Below are 19,123 nucleotides of genomic sequence, written 5' to 3' on the forward strand. Positions count from 1 at the left end.
AAAATATATGTGAAGGATGAAGGGGAAGTGGCCATTCTAGTCCGATTCTCTTTTACAGTGAGGTGATCTTCAAAGCAGATTTTACGGTATTATAGTTACACACTAACAGTGGAAGAAATGGTATGTCTAAAACGGAAAGTATCCCTATACAGGGAATTTATGTTGAAAAAAATTCTACATCTCTCCACAGTCATTTATTTATTATATTTATGTAGTTTTAATACTTACATCTAAAAACTCTGTTTTGGATTCCTAAAAGATGTGCAGATTTTGTCCACGAAAGAGATAATAATTCAAGTATATGTTGCAGGCAACTAACTTATTTTCATGGTCAGTTAAGTATAGGGCAGCATAGTTAAACTGTTTCCTCCACTAAAAAATGTTGGATAGAAATCTAATTAGATTCACATTTAGAAGTCAAATAGTTTTTAGACAAAACAAGATCTTTCAGCATAGTCTATCACTTAATTAAGGGTAGTATTAATCTATTTTTTTCTGTACTTTTATAAATCTTTAGCTTCTCTTTTAATAATCCAAAAATATTTAGTCTACTGAAGATTTATCATATTGGAATTCTAGACTGTACTGTTTTATTTTTATACTAATTATAACTGATCAAATTTTAGATAGCCATCTATTTTGTTTTTTTATGATAGAATAATTCTTTGACTTTAATGACAACATTCATTATATGTTAATAGATTTAATTTCACTAGGTCTACATTTGGTAACAGAAAACATCTCAGGGGCAAAGTCAACACATTTGGGTTCCTATAGCTAGACAATGAAATCCATATTTGCATACCGACATAACTAAACTAATTTTGAGAATGGACAATCTGTAGCCCACATTGAATTTTTTCCAAAGATTATTTAGGTGTCAGTTATTTAGGTGCCTAAATAAAGATTTAAGGGCCTAAGGTTGACACCCACATTTTAAAATATTCGCTAAAAAGATACTTATTCTGCTTCTACAATATTTCCTCCCTAGACACAAGAAGAATTTATTACTGATAAATACAATGTTACTTTTTACATTTTAATTATAAACATGTAGAAATGCAAAACAAATCGTGCATCAAATTAATTAGCTTTACCCAGCTACCGAAGACAGCTGTCCATTCCTTTCCTCCTAACATATTTGCAGTAAAAGCAAAACTAAAAGACTATTGCACAATGTACAGTGATTTCAACTTAAATTTCTTTCAAACTTTTCCTCCTAGACAGCGACTGATGAACTGTCAGTCTCACACTTTGTAAAACAGAACCTTTAAAGGGTCATGACTTTACAAGATGATGAAAACAGTTTTTTCCATCAGTCTAATTTAGTTATTTCACGAGGCTCTTCATTTCAGCAGCACATTGTCTAGATGAATCACCTAGGTTTTAAATTTAAAGAAAAACAAAACACAAACTTTTTCAGAGTTAATGATATTCTAATAAAATAATCTGAAGCAAACTAAAAAATATTATTATTTAGTTATTGTGACACTGACAAATTTAAAAAAGTTTTTACAAATTTAAAACTAGGTGCGTTGTGTTCTTCTGGTTATTGCTTTATATCGTGAGTAGGAATAAACACCACATTAGACCGATTAGCAGAATGGATCAGACACCTATACTACATTCTTATTTGTAAACAGTGTTACTATTCACTAACATTTTGACAATATCTTGAATAATATATTTAAGATCATAGAAAAGTGCTGCTAAGTTCTCTCCAATGCAACATTTATGCCTTTACATGAGTATTTAAACCTGTTTCTTTGAAGGAGTCACTAGCATGCAGTCAGAATCCTGGTACTATATAAATTAAAAAAGGAAAGGACGTCTGGCCTTGACCTTTATTATGCATTAATTTATATTCCTCCGACTAATAGAATGATACTAAAACGATATGATTCAACAGGAAATACATCAAGCTATTGTACTGAGGAAACCTGTACACAGTTCTGGAAGTTTGCTAAATGATAACTGATTTGATACAGTTTCAGACGTATAACCTGTCAAATCAGGTACAAATAAAAATAAAAATAAAAGATAGCTTTGTAAATGTAATAGGCGGTAAAACATTTTAAATTATTTTTATCATGTTAAATGAATGATCCAGAATGCTATGCTATTTATGGATTCAAAAACTGTATTATCTGTATTTAACACCAGATTTGAAGAATATTTGTAGGGCTTAATATATTTGGGATTTTATGCTTTTTATGGGATGTCTTTAAAAGTTGGTCTTTATCTGTTCAATACCAACTAGAGTAACTATTCAAACAATATGTTCTCCAGAAGCATGTGTCCTTATTTTACTTAGTTGAATTTGGAATATGTACTCAGATTTATATCCATTGATAGTAAGTTATCCATTTTTTCTTGAGTCTGAATGTTCTACAAACCATATATATAAAATATATGGTCACCATGGAGTATTTGCATACAACAGATTTCTCTCTCTTAAAAAAAAAAAAAGGATTCAGCCTTTTGTCTCTTTTTAAAATCAGGCTCAGAGCTATGGGTTTTCTATTTTTTTTTTTTTTTTTTTTTTTACTCAAACTAATAAAATCAGGAGACTGTGGTGAGATCTAGCGGCATGCAGTTTGATGTCCTCAGCAGGATACCAACAGTCAGAAGTGGTGCTGTAAATTCAATGCGGGGCTTCAACACTGTGCTAAGTGTGGGCTGAATCTCAGGGGCTTCCCTTTGATGCAAGTGCAGTATATTAACTGGAAAAGCATTCACTTTTATTTGTCTGTACTGTCTGCGACAGCAATATCGCCTCATTTAGACTAGTTCAACATGAAAATACACAGAGAAGCAATCTGTTACAAATTAGCATAGCTCCCCTTTCATTTTACTAGCTAGTAATTGGAAGGGGTTAAGAAAGTGTAATTTATCAGATTATATGTGTTTATCTTTGTGTGGGGACAGCATGCCTTTGGTGAATTTTCCTGCAAACCCTGAGGGAATAATCTTTCCTTGATGTCCATTTGATCTGAAAGAAAACAATGACGCCTGTGAAATATGGGAGTATAATTTGTTCAGTTGAGAAGGAACAGTTTCCCAGGCATCTGAAACAGTATTAATGACTTTATTAGAACCTTACCTTTCTTTGGAAATGTTTTTACTCTCTCGTTTCCAAATGGTCTTGAAGTCGCTGCAGAACTCGTACCACACAGTGAAGACATAGTTTGGTGTGACCTCCTTCTCGCCAGATTTTGGCTTTATCCCAAAGTATCCCACTGTTTCTTCAAAGCTACAGGGGGAAAAAACTGTCAACACCTAAAGCCCATTGGCGAAGCTTAGTTTCCCTGAGGTCCGGTTCCTGACTCAGTAGCCAAGGTTCATAATTACCATAACTTCCCTTTTACTTTGGAAACCATAGCATCAATTCATGCCATGTGTAACTAATATTCCAACACCTACTTTTCCCCTGTAGGAATATAATTTTTGTGTGTGTGCATAAGATGCCATTGATGTATAGCATGTACACAAAGCACAAACACTCGTTTTTAATAATAATAATAATTTACTTACCTGTATTTCAAATTACACTTATTAACTTATAATTTTTTTCTGCAAAGCAGAAAAGGGAGTGTCCTTTATCTGACTAAAGGCAAAGAAGAGAGTTTTATGCCAAACGACAAATAATAATCAACAAAAAGGAACCCAAGTGTCACCTGATGATTAGTTTAGAGCAGGACTACTCAACTTTGAAAGCTCCGGGGGCCACAATAATACTCACAGCACATGCTGAGGGCCGCAACTTAAGTGTGGTTGCATATTCATGCAAATATATATGCAAATAGCTTCTCTCATGCTCGTGGGCATGAATACAAAGCACTTCCCATGATGTCCTGGTGCTCTCGGCACCTCCTCCCTGGAGGCTAGAAACGCCGAGACCCTGTTCTAGCCAGTCCGTCCACTTGAGTCTTTTAATGCTCACCCCCCGCATAGGAGATACCTCGCCATTGTGGAGCAAGTTCCCAGTGGAGGCCTGGTTCAAAGAATCCCACCTGTGGGCCACATGTTGAGCTCCATGTAAACCCAAACCACACTGTGGGCCGCAAACATTCAGGCCGTGGGCTGCATGTTGAGTAGCCCTGATTTAGAGACTTTCAGTAGCGATGAGGTGCTCAGCACAGTAGCACAAGTGCCTTAGTCAGTGCCAACAACTAGCTTGCAAAGAGCTAGTATGATAGTGAATCATTCATTTTCAAGAAGTTAGTAAGCTGATAAAAGCAGTAATAATAGGCAACTTTTATTGCCAGTTTTGTAATACACTACAAAAATGCTTTAGCTGTAGTATAGAATAGTAAAGTATCTGGGTATAACTCTCTAGTTTGGTATTCTCTGGGCCAGCAACATCCGTGGTCCAGCATGATTTTAGTTAGCCAGATATTCACTTTTCATAGGTATGGCCAACTTTCCTGTGGTCCCATACATTTTTTTTTTTTTTTACAGACACCAGTCCTGGTTCTCAGGGTTCTGTGATGTTGTTTGGCTCTAATATATCCCTAAATGTCTTCTAAAATCCCAATAAGCAGGGGAAGTGTTGGTAATCCTGCTAGATAATATTGACCTTCCTTGGTTTGGCAATTTCTGGTTCAGCACTGATCAGGTCCCGAGGGTTCCAGACTAGAGAGGTTCAATTTGTATTTCTAAAACACTCTTTTTCTGTTGACTATTCTTTTGTGGTATTTTAAGTTATTGTGCATTATGCATTTGGACCATTATTGTATCATATTTCACAGATAAACAGGTAATTGATTCCATGATCATGGTTATGAGATTTACAACTTAAAACAAAGTGTAGAGTCTACAAATTGTCTTTCTTTAGGTTGAATCAACTTTCTCTCCAAATTAGAAATAGCTGTCAAGCTAGCTTTGCAGAGAATGATTACAAATAATGCCATGGGTTAACAGTAAAGGCGATATAAGAAAATCTTTTAAGGGAATTCACTTTTCTTGAAACTCCATCTACATGTGGGCAAAAGGAAGCAAAAAAAAATAAATAAAAATAAAATAAAACTGTGTGTGTCGGCAAATAATAAAATGTAATGTCAACAAATCGCCTTCAACTCATCTTTGAGCAGCTCTCTCTTTCCTTATTAGCTTATCCATTTATACAGATCCATATTTTGGGATAAATTCACAAAGGAGTTAGGTGCCTAGCTGCCGCTTTAGAAACCTGAATCTAAGAGCCAGGTCCCACTGGGATTTACAACTCCCCCCTCCCATTCAACTCCCACCAAATCCTGTAGGTGCCTTAAGTCACAAAGTGCCTATATATCTGTAGTAAATTTTTCTGGGCATATATGTTTCTGACTATGAGCATGACACAGCAACTCCAGACCAGGTGTCCAAACACATAAAGCCCCAAGTGATCCACAAACAGGGGAAAGAAAGGTGTTTCTCTGCCTAACTCACTTGCAGGGTCCCATTCAGCAGACAAATTCTATGCACATTTAATGGCTTGGTCCCCTAAAGGTGAGTGCAACTACATAACCTCCTCCCACCAGGTTTCTTGCATCAACAGCCTAAGCTCTCCTATAGAGAGTTTGCAGCTGAGATCACAAGTGCCATCCTGAAGCTTCCATTTAGATCTTTATCTCCAAAAGAAGGGCAGGACTTAGCACTCACTCCTAGCCTTGGCATTTCCGATTGGCTAGTTTAGGTGAAGAGCTGCATAGGGTGCTAGCTCTTGTCAATCTCATTCTGGGCTACCTTTTCCTCTCTGTTCATTGTAGAGGGCGCTTAGAGGACTAATCCAAGTTTTGAGAATCCCAGTGATTTTCAGGTGCCTAAAAGTTAGTTGTGGTGATGCTGAACATCCCCACATCTACAGTTCTTTCAGTATCTAGCTCCATGTGGTTATATGGAAATTCTATTATTAAGGTTGAGTTTTGCACTTAAAGCAGGGCTTTAACCTTTTTGCCATGTATGAAGAATATAGAGTACCTTCCTCAAAATTACAGCAGTTACACTGGGAAAGTAAGAGCATATGTTCTATCTGGTTTGCAAAATAAAGCAACTGGAAATTCAGCCGAACTGGTCTATGCTTCTCCAGAGTGGCTTTGAGTAGCAAGTGCACAGAGGTGAACATGAATAAGAGTTACAATTTAGAAAAAATTAGGATTAATAATTCATATCTTCTGAACATTAGAAATATGAGGCGTGAAGGGAAAACAGAAAAAAAACCCAAATAGCTGATGCATTTTAAAATAATCAGTTAAGCATAATCTAGTATCACAGATTCTAAAATGTCTTAAACATAATTAACAATTTATAACATGGTGTCGCTACAAGGCAGGCTTTTATAAAAACAACTATTACCCACTAAAATGAATAACAGATCCTTTCAATCACAGCTTCACGCCCTGGAACATTCATTGGCAAATTTTCCTACACAGTTGAAAAATAATAAAAAGGAAAATCCTGTAACCCAGATAACTGAAACCAATCAATCAATTGTAAAGGAAGGGCCAATTTATCAGTAACTTTGGTGATTTTGCACGGCACAAGAATGACACAAAGCTTCTGGAACATAAATAGGATGACTAGGGAGGAGTATAAATATATTGCTTGTGAATGCAGGGGAGTTATCAGGAAGGTGAAAGCGCAACTGAAATTGCAGCTAGCAAGGATGAGAAGGGTAACAAGAAAGATTTCTACAGGCATGTTATCAATAAGAGGGTGATCAGGGAGGGTGTGGGGTCCTTACTGGATGAGGGAGGTAACCTAGTGACAGATGATGTGGGAAAAGCTGAAGTGCTCAATGCTTTTTTTGCCTCTGTCTTCACAGACAAGGTCAGCTCCCAGACAAGTGCACTAGGCAATGCAGTATGGGAAGGAGGTGGGCAGCCCTCAGTGGAGAAAGAACAGGTGAAGAACTATTTAGAAAAGCTAGACATACACAAATCCATGGGTCCAGATTTAATGCATCCGAGGGTACTGAGGGAGTTGGCAAATGGCATTGCCTTTTGGCCATAATCTTTGAAAAATCGTGGAGATTGGGAGAGGTCCCAGACAACTGGAAAAAGGTGCCCATTTTTAAAAAGGGAGGAAGGACAATCCATGGAACTATAGACCAGTCAGCCTTACCGCAGTCCCTTGAAAAATCATGGATGGAATCCTCAAGGAATTGATTTTGAAGCACTTGGAAGAGGGGAAAGTGATCAGTCAACATGGATTCCCCAAGGGCAAGTCATGCCTGACCAATCTGATTAGCTTCTATGATGAGGTAACTGGCTCTGCGGACATGGGGAAGTTGATGATATACCTTGACTTTAATAAAGCTTTTAATACGGTCTCCTACAATATTCTTGCCAGCAAGTTAAGGAAGTATGGACTAGATAAATGAACTGTAAGATGGATAGAAAGCTGGCTAGATTGTTGGACCCATCGGGTAGTGATCAATGGCTTGATGTCTGGTTGATAGTTGGTTTCAAGTGGAGTGCCCCAAGGATCAGTTCTAGGGCCAGTTTTGTTCAGCATCTTTATTAATGACCTGGATGAGGGGCTAGATTGCACCCTCAGCAAGTTTGCAGATGACACTAAGCTAGGGGGAGAGGTAGATATGTTGGAGGGCAAGGATAGGGTCCAGAGTGATCTAGATAAACTGGAGGACTGGGCCAAATGAAATCTGATGAGGTTCAACAAAGATAAGTGCAGAGTCCTGCACTTGGGACAGAAGAATCCTAAGCATTGGTACAAGCTGGGGGAGACATGTAGAGGTACATTAGAGCTAACTAACAGCCCAGAACACTTAGAGCCAGGACAGGAGGCTGAAAATAAACTTTACAGGACTGTGGGAAACTTGGCCACACCCCCGATAAGTGGATATCTGGTTAACTAAAATCATGCCGGACTACGGATGTTGCCAGACCAGAGAATGCTGGAGTAGAGAGGTTCAATCATTAGTCAGGTATACATCTCAGCTCTGTAATGTGAGCACATAAAAATGCACACTCAGAGAGGATACAATAGAGAGGAATGTGCTATTTCTCATCAGAGCCAAATTTATACTAGCAAACTTACATTTATCTTTCAGATGATATGTTAATGTAACATTCTAACCTTATTTGGATATTGAAGATCTGGCTGCTCTTTTGCAAAAGAGATAAACCTATGCTTGGGAGTGAGACAAGAAGCATTACAAAATAAATGTGCTTTGCTATTTGTTATGTATTAATGGCTTTGCACATACAATTTCTGGGTAAGTATTTTTTTTCCAGATGTGAGATCTCATGTCTAATCTTGTCTTTTACTTGGCTTTTTTATTTGTGCCTTTCAAAAACTTCTGAAGGAAAGTAAATTATTTTGTCCCCTGTAAACTCTATTCTACTAAATATGTTAGAGCTTACTGAAGTTCATTTGAATGCTGCAAAATCAGCTCAAAGAGCATGACAAACCAAAACAGTAGTTTTTACAGATAATATTAAAATCTAACATTTTTAATGTACTAAGAGCCAGACAACATCTTTACCACAAAGCTACTAAAAAGGCTAACTAACATTTACTTCATTCAGCTCATTTACAAGCAGCTGAATAGCTAATATACAGTGACATGGAAGGTAAAAGCTTCATGTGAACAAAACTTGACAAGTAAGACAGTCTGTAATCCATCTGAAAACTCAGATTCACTGACTTTTCCTTCCTATTCCTGCCTGCCCTTATCAAAATATGGCATGGATAAATGATCTTATATTAAAACTTTATAAATTCCACAAGCATCTACTGTGGTTTATTTTGCAATCTAAATGATGAATGAGTAAATGGCATTCCACTACATTTTCATTGAATAAAGCAGTTATTTATTTATTATATTTTTCAGTGAGACCAAGATTCAATTCATGGATAAAAAATATTTAAACTTCATAGAGAGTGGATTATTTGATTTAAACCACTTTTTTCACATCCTATTCTGCAACAGGACATAAAAAACATGACACTGAGTACTGTATTTTTAAACTACAGTAGTCTTTCCTATTTAATTGGTATTGACTTCCTAAGATCAATAATGTCTTTCATTTTGGTTAAATACCTGTTTCAAAGGACTGGAGAACTTACCTTTTTTGTGCATTCTCCAAACAGTTCTCTTCTGTTTTATGCTCTTCTTCAGCTGCAAAATGAAAAGCGTTGGTATTTTAAATCAGGATCTGACTATTGTACTCTTTGTTTTACATTGTTTTTTATAGTACACATTTTATTATGTTCAGGTTTGATAGTTTGCATATTACATATAACAAAAACATTTCATTATTTTACAGTAATTGCCCATATGTTCAATAAATGTATGTTCAAACTTCATCAGGAGAGAATACTCAGATTTTGAAAGTAATGTATAAAATAGTGAATCGTGTTATATTTCAGTTTCTTGCCATGTAATGCAAATGATCTAATTTTAATTTCCATTTAAAAATAACTAATTTAAGTGTCCACTATTATTAGAGACTAAAACAGTAAGAGTAATCCTATGTCTACACCATGCACATTAAAATGGCACAGCTGGGCTGTTGTAGTTACACTGAGGTAAGGTGAGCTGTATAGGCCACTCTATTGCCAGGAGAGAGCTCTCCTGGGGCATGTCGACACAGCAGGGCAAAACTGGAATTAAGCTACACAACTTCAGCTATGTCAATTGCATAGCTGAAGTCAAAATAGCTTAATTCAGCTTTTGGTGCTGTCTTCACAGCAGGAAGTTGAAGGAAGAACACTTCCCTTACTCCTCATGAAATGAGGGTTACAGGAGTTGGAGTAAGAAGTCCTCCATCTCAATGTTATTTCAAAATAATGGCTTGCTGTGTAGACACACGCTTTGTTATTTCAAAATAACGTAAGCTATTCTGAAAAAATGCTGCTGTGTAGATGTACTCCCATGACAAAATAAAACTATTCTCAATGAGAGGCAGTAGCTTCATCACTGGAAGAGCATTTCCTGATGTTGAAGCACTGTCCATACCCGTGCTATTCATAGATATTTTTCCCCAAACCTAAACAACAACATTTTTAATGATGAAAGTGCAGTGTCGAGTCAACCTATTCTTGCAGGACATATCATTGGATGCTGCTAAATATACACTAAAGAATAGTTAATAACGTCAACCATTTCACACTAAGGGTGCATTTACACTGCACCATTATTCTGAGATAACTAGTTTTGAGATAAAACATTATTTTGAAATAATTTCAAATTTCAATATGATAATTTCAAAATAATGGATGGCTTATTCCAAAATCTGTAAACCTCATTCTTCGAGGAATAACACCTATTCCAAAATAGCTATTTTGAAATAAGGTGTGTGTAGACGTTCCACTTCGGCTCTTTTGAAATAGAATGGCACTGGTGAGGGGCTAAGTTATTCCTCCCCAGTGCTTCCTGGGGCTCTAAATTGAGATAGTACGTTTACATTAGGGAAGCCTGCCTCGGACTAATTTTGAGGCTTCCCTGCAGTGTAGATGTGCTATTTTGAAATAAGCTATTTCAGAATAACAACAACTTATGTTGAAAGTAACTTAGGGTATGTCTACACTTGCACCTTCATTCGAGAGAGGGATGCAAATGAACACATTCAAAATTGCAAATGAAGCCAGGATTTCAATATCCCATACTTCATTTGCATATTTGCGTTATGGCACTATTTCGAAATAACAGACGCTGTTAAAACACGGTTATTTCGAGAAAAAACCCTTCTCTTGAAATAACCCTTATTCCTCATACAATGAGGTTTACCAGTTATTTCAAGAAAAGGGGTTTCTCTCAAAATAACCACGTCTTAACAGCGTCTGTTATTTCGAAATATCACTATGTTGAAATAGCGCCATAATGTGAATATGCAAATGAAGTGTGTGATATTTAAATCCCAGCTTCATTTGCAATTTCGAAGTCTTCATTTGCATCCCTCTCTCGAAAGAGGGTGCAAGCGTAGACATACCCTTGCATTTCTTACAGGTTCTATTCCATCACACCCCTCCCCTCATGGGGTCTCAGGACAAGGGAATGGGGGTGGTGACGTTTCTAATACAACAGTAATTGTAAGAAATTTAAATGCAGGGGGCTCAGAGCAGGAGGTTGTGTGTGGGTGTGGGGAGTGCAGGAGTCAGGGCACGGGCTTGGAAGTGTGGGGGGCTTAGGGCAGGGAACAGGGAGTGTCTGGGGATGCAGGAGTCAAGGTGGGAGGTATGAGGCGGGACTTAGAGCAAGCGGTTGGGATATATGTATATAGGGGAGCGTGCAGAGGGGACAAGAGGGTTAGTGAGGGAGGATAGATTGCTCATTCCTCTGCTCCTTCTCCTCCTCTCTCCCCTCCTCAACCAGGAGGGAGAGAAATGCATGCCTGCTGTGTACCTTCCTCTCATTCCCTGATGGGAAGGAGAACAGAAAGCACAGTGAAGTTTTAGAACATAACTATCCTTATTCTCAGGGCTTGACAAACGGCGGCGAAATCTACTTGCCAGCCCTTCACTGCGCATGAGCAAGACCTGCATTGTGCATGCGCGCGCCGCCAGTGAATGGGGTGATCGGCTGAAATCTACTCGCCATGGGCAAGTAGAAACAGGGATTTGTCAAGCCCTGCTTATTCTAAACTAATCCTGTAACTATGTGTAATAAGCTTTTTAACTGTAGAATGGAAAAGGAGCTGACCACTGGTTTTGTGAGTGCAGCAGTTATCAGACAGAGAGGAAGTTGGGGACTGGCAGAAGTGTCAGGATGATATGTCCTCTGAATACCAAGTGCTGGGTTCCTTTGAAGAGAGCACAAACCCTAACCAGTTCTATGCAAAAACATTTGATGGCAATGCAGCCAGGCATACACTTCCTCTCAGGTGGCCCTGTACAGGCTACATCATGAAAGAGAAACTCAGGTACAGCACTATTTAAAATGGTTTGGGTAGAGAGGGGACACTCCCCTACCCTCTTCCCATATATAAGTAACTCAGCATCTCCTTCACCACGTAGGGGTCCTTTAAACTTCGGTGCTATTTCAGGATACTGCAGGTTTCAAAATAATGGGCTCACTATTCTGATGTCCCTGTAACCCTCATTCATTGGCAAAGGTACTCACCCAAGTAGTGGGAAATCCCTTTCTACCATCAGGCAGAGATGAGAATTAAACTAAGAATGGCCACATCCTGGGTAGATACCCTAACCACTGTGCTAAAGGTTACAATGGAAGCCATGCCTCTTCCTGCTCTCTCTTTTTCCCCACACCATTTTGCATGGAGTTAGTCTCAGAACATGCCTACTGGACTAGGCCACAAAGGGAAGGCAGGCACTCCTACACCTATCTACCCCCAATTTGCAGATCACCCAGGGGCTTAGAAGTGAGATGGGCATCTGAACACCAGGGATTGTCTACACTGAAAACTTACATCGGCATTACTGTGTGTCTCATAACAAATCCACATCCCTGAGAGACATAGCCATGCTGACCTAACCATTGGTGAAACAAAAGGAAAAACTATGTAGCACTTTAAAGACTAACAAGATGGTTTAGTAGGTGATGAGCTTTCGTGGGTCAGACCCACTTTCTCAGATCATATTCTGGAAGAGGATTGGCATGACCATATAGACCAAAGGAATACAATGAAAAAAGTGAACACATTATTAAACTGACAAATCAGATTTAGTACAGAAGGTGGGGTGAGGGGAAGGGAGGGAGGGAATAGTTATTTGAGTCAATGAATGGCTAATCAGGAGTGATAAGTGGGAAGCTATCTTTGTAATGGTTAAGGTAATTAGCATCTTTGTTAAGGCCCATTCGTAAAGTGTCAGATTTAAGCATGAAAGAAAGTTTTGAAGTTTCCCTCTGTAATCTGGTGTTAGTCTCTTTGAGGTAAGATGCATGTAGTAAGGTCATTAAGACTATGTACAGGTAAGTTGAAATGAAAAGCAACTGGTTTTTCCTTGTGAAGATGTCTCATGTCTGATTTGTGGCATTAATTCTTTGGCAAAGTTTCTGAGAAGTCTGTCCAATATACAAAGCGGAAGGACACTGTTGGCACATGATGGCATAAATTATATTTCTAGCTGAACAGGCATATGTGTTCTTGATCATATAACTGACAAGGTTAGGTCCAGTGATGGTGTCACCAGAGTAAATAACTGGACAAAGTAGGCAACGGGGTTTGTTGCAAGGGAAAGTTCCAGGGTTGGTATTAATGTGGTATGTCCTATGCTTGTTGGTAAGAATCTTCCTGAGGTTTCTTTCCCTTGCAACAAACTTTACGAATGGGCTAATTACCTTAACCATTACAAAAATAGTTTCCCACTTATCACCCCTGATTAGCCATTCATTGACTCAAATAGCTATTTCCTCCCTCCCTCCCTCACGCTCCCCCCACCTTCTGCTGTACTAAATCTGATTTGTCAGTTTAATAATGTGTTCACTTTTTTCACTGTATTCCTTTGCTCTATATGGTCATGCCAATCCTCTTCCAGAATATGATCTGCGGAAGTGGGTCTGGCCCACAAAAGCTCATCACTTATTAAACCATCTTGTTAGTCTTTAAAGTGCTACACAGTTTTTCCTTTTGTTTTAGCAAGATCAGACTAACATGGCTACCTCTCTATTACTAACCATTGGCGAGACAGCTTTAGAATTTTTCTGTCAACTAAGCTACTGCCTTTTGGGGAGGTGGAGAACCCCTCTCGTTGCAGTAGTGACTGTCTACACTGAAGTGTGACAGCGACATGGCTGTAGCATTGTAAGTGTGGGTATACACCTAGGCTGTGTCTTCACTGGGCCACTTATTCTGGAAAAGCAGTCACTTTTCCAGAATAACTTGCCAGCTGTCTATACTGGTCCCTTGCTTTTCCGGAAAAGCAATGATGATCTACTGTAAAATTTTCAGTGTTTTTCCGGAAAAACTATGCTGCTCCCGTTCGGGCAAAAGTCCTTTTCCGGAAAAACTGTTCCGGAAAAGGGCCAGTGTAGACAGCACAGTAGTCTTTTCTGCAAAAAAGCCCCGATCGCGAAAATGACAATCGGGGCTTTTTTCCGGAAAAGCGCGTCTACATTGGCCATGGATGCTTTTCCGGAAAAGCATCCTGCCAATGTAGATGCGCTTTTTCCGGACATACTTATAACGGAAAACTGTTCCGTTTTAAGCATTTCCGGAAAAGGGTGCCAGTGTAGACGTAGCCCTGGAGTGAGGCATTATGTGAGTTCAGGTACCACAGGGTTAGATGGCAGCTGAGAGGGTATTTTGTGGATTGCAATGGTGCCTAACACTGGGGTTAGGTACCTAAGTCCCTTCGTGGAACTCCCTTTCCTCCAGGACTGGAGGGAAAACCCCTCACTCCCATCTCTACAAAAATGCTATAAGTAAGTACTCTTGGGGAGTGAGGGCAGGGTTGAGGGAAGGAGAAATGATAACAGAGTGGGAGTGCATGCTCAAGGCACATGATCAGAAATGAACAACTTTGGCTACAGAATACTCTAGTTATATTGTGCTTCCTCCCATCATTTGAAACATATTTTTATCAACAGATGAATCATATGGTATGCATCCTAATCATTTAGATCAGAGGATTTTTTTGGCAGGCTTACTATTTTTACTCCCTATAAGTCAGCATTCAATGGCATGGTTATTTTTTTCACTTCAGACAAAGTTACTTAGACACTTTGATTTATCATCACCTCTGTGGACTATTTCTAGGTTTTGATTTTCTGTGGATAATTTAATGAATATGAATTAACTTTTAAAATTCAAGCTAAAACAGGTAGTATTGAAATTACATATAAGTTCTTTGTATATTAAATGTCTCAAATCTATTCTAGTTTATCAGATTAATACATACTGATCATTCTTTAGTGATGTAAACTAGAAAAAGAGTTATGCAGTCATGAATAATGTTATTTAGAATACAAAAGCTAACTTTCACTAATACTATGTGAAAGGGGTGGGAGATAATAAACGTTACTGTGTTTATGAGCAAGAAAGCACTCATCAATTTGCGACTGAGCATAACAATTTCTCCCTGACATTTTCGAAAATATGATATGCTGCATACAGCTATGGGAATATTAGTTTTGCAAAACTGTACACAAAGAAACAATTATTTTTACACTGGTATAACAAAATCCAGTGGCTAGAAGCTAACGCTACACAAATTCAGGATAGCAATAAAGTACACATTTTAAATTATTAGAGTAATTAATTAATAGGGTAATTAAATTAACCCTAATTAATCGGATTTTCAGTTACCCTTGAAACTTCAGTTGAAGACAATTCTACTTTGGCTGTAGCTGTGGGTTTAACATGGATTTTTAAAATCTCTCTCAATTTCAATCTCTTCTTATTAAAAAGACATTTGAAGTATAAAAAAAGTTACAACTGATACAATCTATTTGTGAGATAAAGCATACCCTGATGAATTAAGCAAACAATTGGTAGACAAAAGGAGCTGGGTTCTAATTCTGACTGACCTCAGCTTTTTTATTTTACTTCATTTATATTAAAAATGTTGTACAGGTTTTTAACATGAAACATCCAAAGCAGTTAATTGGTAGACTAGACAAACCAAAGCCATTCAAAATTGTTTGAAGACTTGCTTCCACCATGGTTTTCTGAATTAGTTTTTAAAACAGATTAATTTAGTCTATGCTAATAAATAAACTTTAAAAAACTAGTGCAGCTAAACCTTATGTTTAAAAACATATACAAAATTTTCTTTTATAAATAAAGTCTGCACAGCTGTGGTCAAGTTGCTTTAACTTTTCTCATGTAGTTTTGCAATTTATAAGATGGAATTAACCTATTTACATGAAAAGGATGCTGTGAGAACTAATGAATGCTTTTTGAACATGCAAAACACTATACAACTGATCAGTATTCTTAATATTACCAAAGAATAGTTGCTACATGTATACATGACGCCGCTATACATTTTGTATACACTACAGAACACATTCAAGCAATACACATTAGAGAAAGTGTTTATTATCAGAGGTAGTAAAAAAGAAACTAAGAAATTATGCTTTGTTTTAAAAGTGATAATGCTGTCTATAAATTTGCCAGAAGAAGTGTTGAAGGTCAGTTTACTAGAAATTTAGAGCCATGAACTGCTGAGACAGTTATTCTATGTTCATTCATTATTCTGATATTTTCAACATAAATCACCCACTTCTTGAAGAAGATTAGCATAAGAAAGAATTAACTTCTTTCTTTTGTATTCTAAATTTATTTACTCAATTTCCTATCTAAAACATTTTTCTTTAAATGAGAGGTTTTCTTTAATTGGTGCTTGTACTGATATTCTGAAAAATCTTTTTAAATATAATTAAGGATATTTATTCAGTTAACTAGGACACACAATTATCATCTCTTCTGTAAAATTAGGACTAATGTTAGATTCCTGAGGTTCTCTATTCCCATATTCTACAGTTATCAAATTAACCGTATAACAAGAGTGAAAAATCAAACTCTGGAAACTCTTCTTTCATTGAAATTGGTTAAAACTGAACACTGTTGAAATACAATTAAGCCTGCATTAATCCCTACTCCCTGCTCTTGTGCTTCCAGAAAGAAAATAGTTTTTAAAGCCTGTTAGCACTTAAGTATAATCGAAACATATCCAACCTTTAATTTATTTTTTTTAAATCAACTACATAATTCTGTGGTCTGATTCCAATGTGACTGTAGATTAATCTCGTTGAGATGACTAAGTGTATCCAGTTTACAGAAAATTAATTCTAACCACTTTAAAACAAAGTAAGGTTAAAATCAATCTGTTTTCTGGGAAAATAAACGAGGCAGTTTTAATGTAACTACAATTTTCTGTTGCAAGTATAAGTGAAAACTTTAAGGATCAGCACATTCTTATACCGTGGGTGATACATTGAAATGCATGATGAATGACTGTTAATATCAATAAGAAACAGGTCATCTCTAAACTGTAAGGTAAATGTAAATACCCAAATAATAAGTTAATTGGAAGATAGCAGCAACAGTCAATCTGGTGAGTAAAGAATGGGTAATTGTATAAATGGAATGAAACTAATTTCAGAAAAGCTTGTGAAACCAGTGGCTTGAAATGTTTTTGAAGAGAAAAACCATACCATTGCCTCCTCCTGTGGGATGATAACAATGATTTATGAAGCTGAAGTCATTTCTGCTGATTGAGCTTAGTAAAGATTGGTTTCACATGATCAGCTAAAGTACAGCAATGCGAGATGTGTAGTGGCCCCATATGTTGGAACACACTAGGACACGCTCTTCTAGGTGATCCAAGGGATAGGGATATAAAACCTACTGCTTTCCTTTTCATGCATTTTCCCCTCATTAGGACATACTCCTTTTGCAAAGTAAGCCACTTCTGGTGGTCGGGAGCAGAGGCTCATTGTAAATGCACAGCAGGATAGTGGCAAAGCTGAGATTAATTCTCCATAGATTTATATAGACCTTTCTCACTGTTGATTGCTTGTACTGTTTCAAAGGTGCTTATGTTGCCTTTTTTATTGCTGGTTACTGACTTTATTCCGGCATATGGTGGTTGGCGCCATGACATAAAGTGAACATTTTATACCAGAATTAAAGTGGATATTTGACAGTTTCTGTCAGAAAGTTCAGAGCAAAGAATTTGTGAGACAAGATTTATTGCATATTTTATATGAGGCACATCTGTTTCTTTGCTAGATTTTTGTATAAATAAAAAAAGCTATGAAGGTTCCTTAAGAAACAAAGACTGTCGATAAAAAGCACGAATGGAAAATCTAAGTTATTGAGAAGAAGCTTTTGACCTTCTGAAAATGTGCTGCTTGGCACATTATAGTTACCCACCTTCACAACTTTTTGTTTTGCCCTGCAAAGGAAAAAAGTGATGCCACAATAAATTTGTAACATTAGATTTGGTAAGCAATTTGGCCATGAGATTCATTAAATAACCAAACTCAAAATAAAATTGAATGTAAGAGTTTATACTGCACTGTTTTATTTAAAGCCAGGCAACAATGAAGTGAAATCTTATGTCTATACATTTTAATATAGTGCTGATGAAATGCGCCAAATAAATCGCCTCTGAGGTAAAGTTCTATATAGAACAGGAATGCTGCAAATCTCTCTATATTGCCCTGCTTACAAGTCTCAGAGCCAACAACGAAAGACCATTTCTAAAGGAGTAAGGATAGAACTGATCATGACTACAATGACCTGTATTTCAGAAAAATTCTGATTTGGAGTAGATTTGGCTAATTCAGATTTAGATAAGCAATTGTAAAGTAGCAAAAGACTAAGCATATTTAACAGTACAGGTTGTGTTGGTATGTCAACTGTTCAGCTATTCCTCACAATTAAGCATGTGAAAATCAGGTAATGGGAAAATATATAAAACAAAAAGTTGTAAAATTGTATCCAGAATTCCTTCTAGCAACTTATGTCTCCATGCTCTTTGACTTGCTAACCTTTCTGCTGAGACTTTCAGTTGTTTTGATCAATATTATACTCATGCTAGAATCCCTATTAAAAAAAGCTTTTCATATTCTTTATGTCGGAGAAACAGAAATTACTTTGAAAAATCTGCACAGTAAACTAGGTTCTGGTTCTGTGGGTCTCCTATTTATAAAGGCCAGTATCTACTATAAAGTCATAGGAATGAGTAAGAAATACACTTAAAGGTAAATTGTTTAAAAAGCCATACATATTCTTTTGTCCAAAAAACTTATTTATAATTCATGAATTTTTTTTAATATGAAAAAAGCAATATTATTTAAACTTGCTTTTTTAGATACTATGATATTATAGTACTATACTTAGCACACTTACAATATCCTCCAATGTACTTTGCAAATGTGGAAAAATATTATCATCACACTCATTGTACTGATCAGGAAAGAGAGAAAGACAGGATGAGTTACTTGAGTAAGTCACAGGCAAATCATGGGCAATGTTTAGACCAGAATACAGGTCTCTCTTGACTTCAGAGTCTAGTGCCCTACTCACTGAAGCTCACCGTCACCACAAAAATGCCAGATTATTTAGGGACATTTTTTATACAGAGAAAAACTTTTATGTGTTTTGTATAATTTGTATAAAGATTTGCAAACAAAGAATGCTATGATGTAAAATCACATCTGTCAAGCAAAATAACATTCAGAAATACTCAGTATTGTCTGATGAAAGAA

The 19,123-nt window shown here is 37.0% G+C and overlaps 1 protein-coding gene across 5 annotated transcripts in view; it reads right to left on the minus strand.

The window, feature by feature from the left end:
• The window catches only part of FMN1 (formin 1), a 382,661-nt gene that overhangs the window by 26,860 nt on the left and 336,678 nt on the right, over positions 1 to 19,123 (minus strand). For all 5 annotated transcript variants that reach the window (XM_025189464.2, XM_075927043.1, XM_075927044.1 and 2 more), the window contains 2 exons: positions 9,070 to 9,121; positions 3,104 to 3,253 (listed from right to left, as the gene is read on the minus strand). In XM_025189464.2, the coding sequence (XP_025045249.2) occupies positions 3,104 to 3,253; positions 9,070 to 9,121 (202 nt within the window). The remainder of the gene's footprint in view (positions 1 to 3,103; positions 3,254 to 9,069; positions 9,122 to 19,123) is intronic.

This window comes from Pelodiscus sinensis, chromosome 4 (genome assembly GCF_049634645.1).
Source record: "Pelodiscus sinensis isolate JC-2024 chromosome 4, ASM4963464v1, whole genome shotgun sequence".
NCBI lineage: Eukaryota > Metazoa > Chordata > Testudines > Trionychidae > Pelodiscus > Pelodiscus sinensis.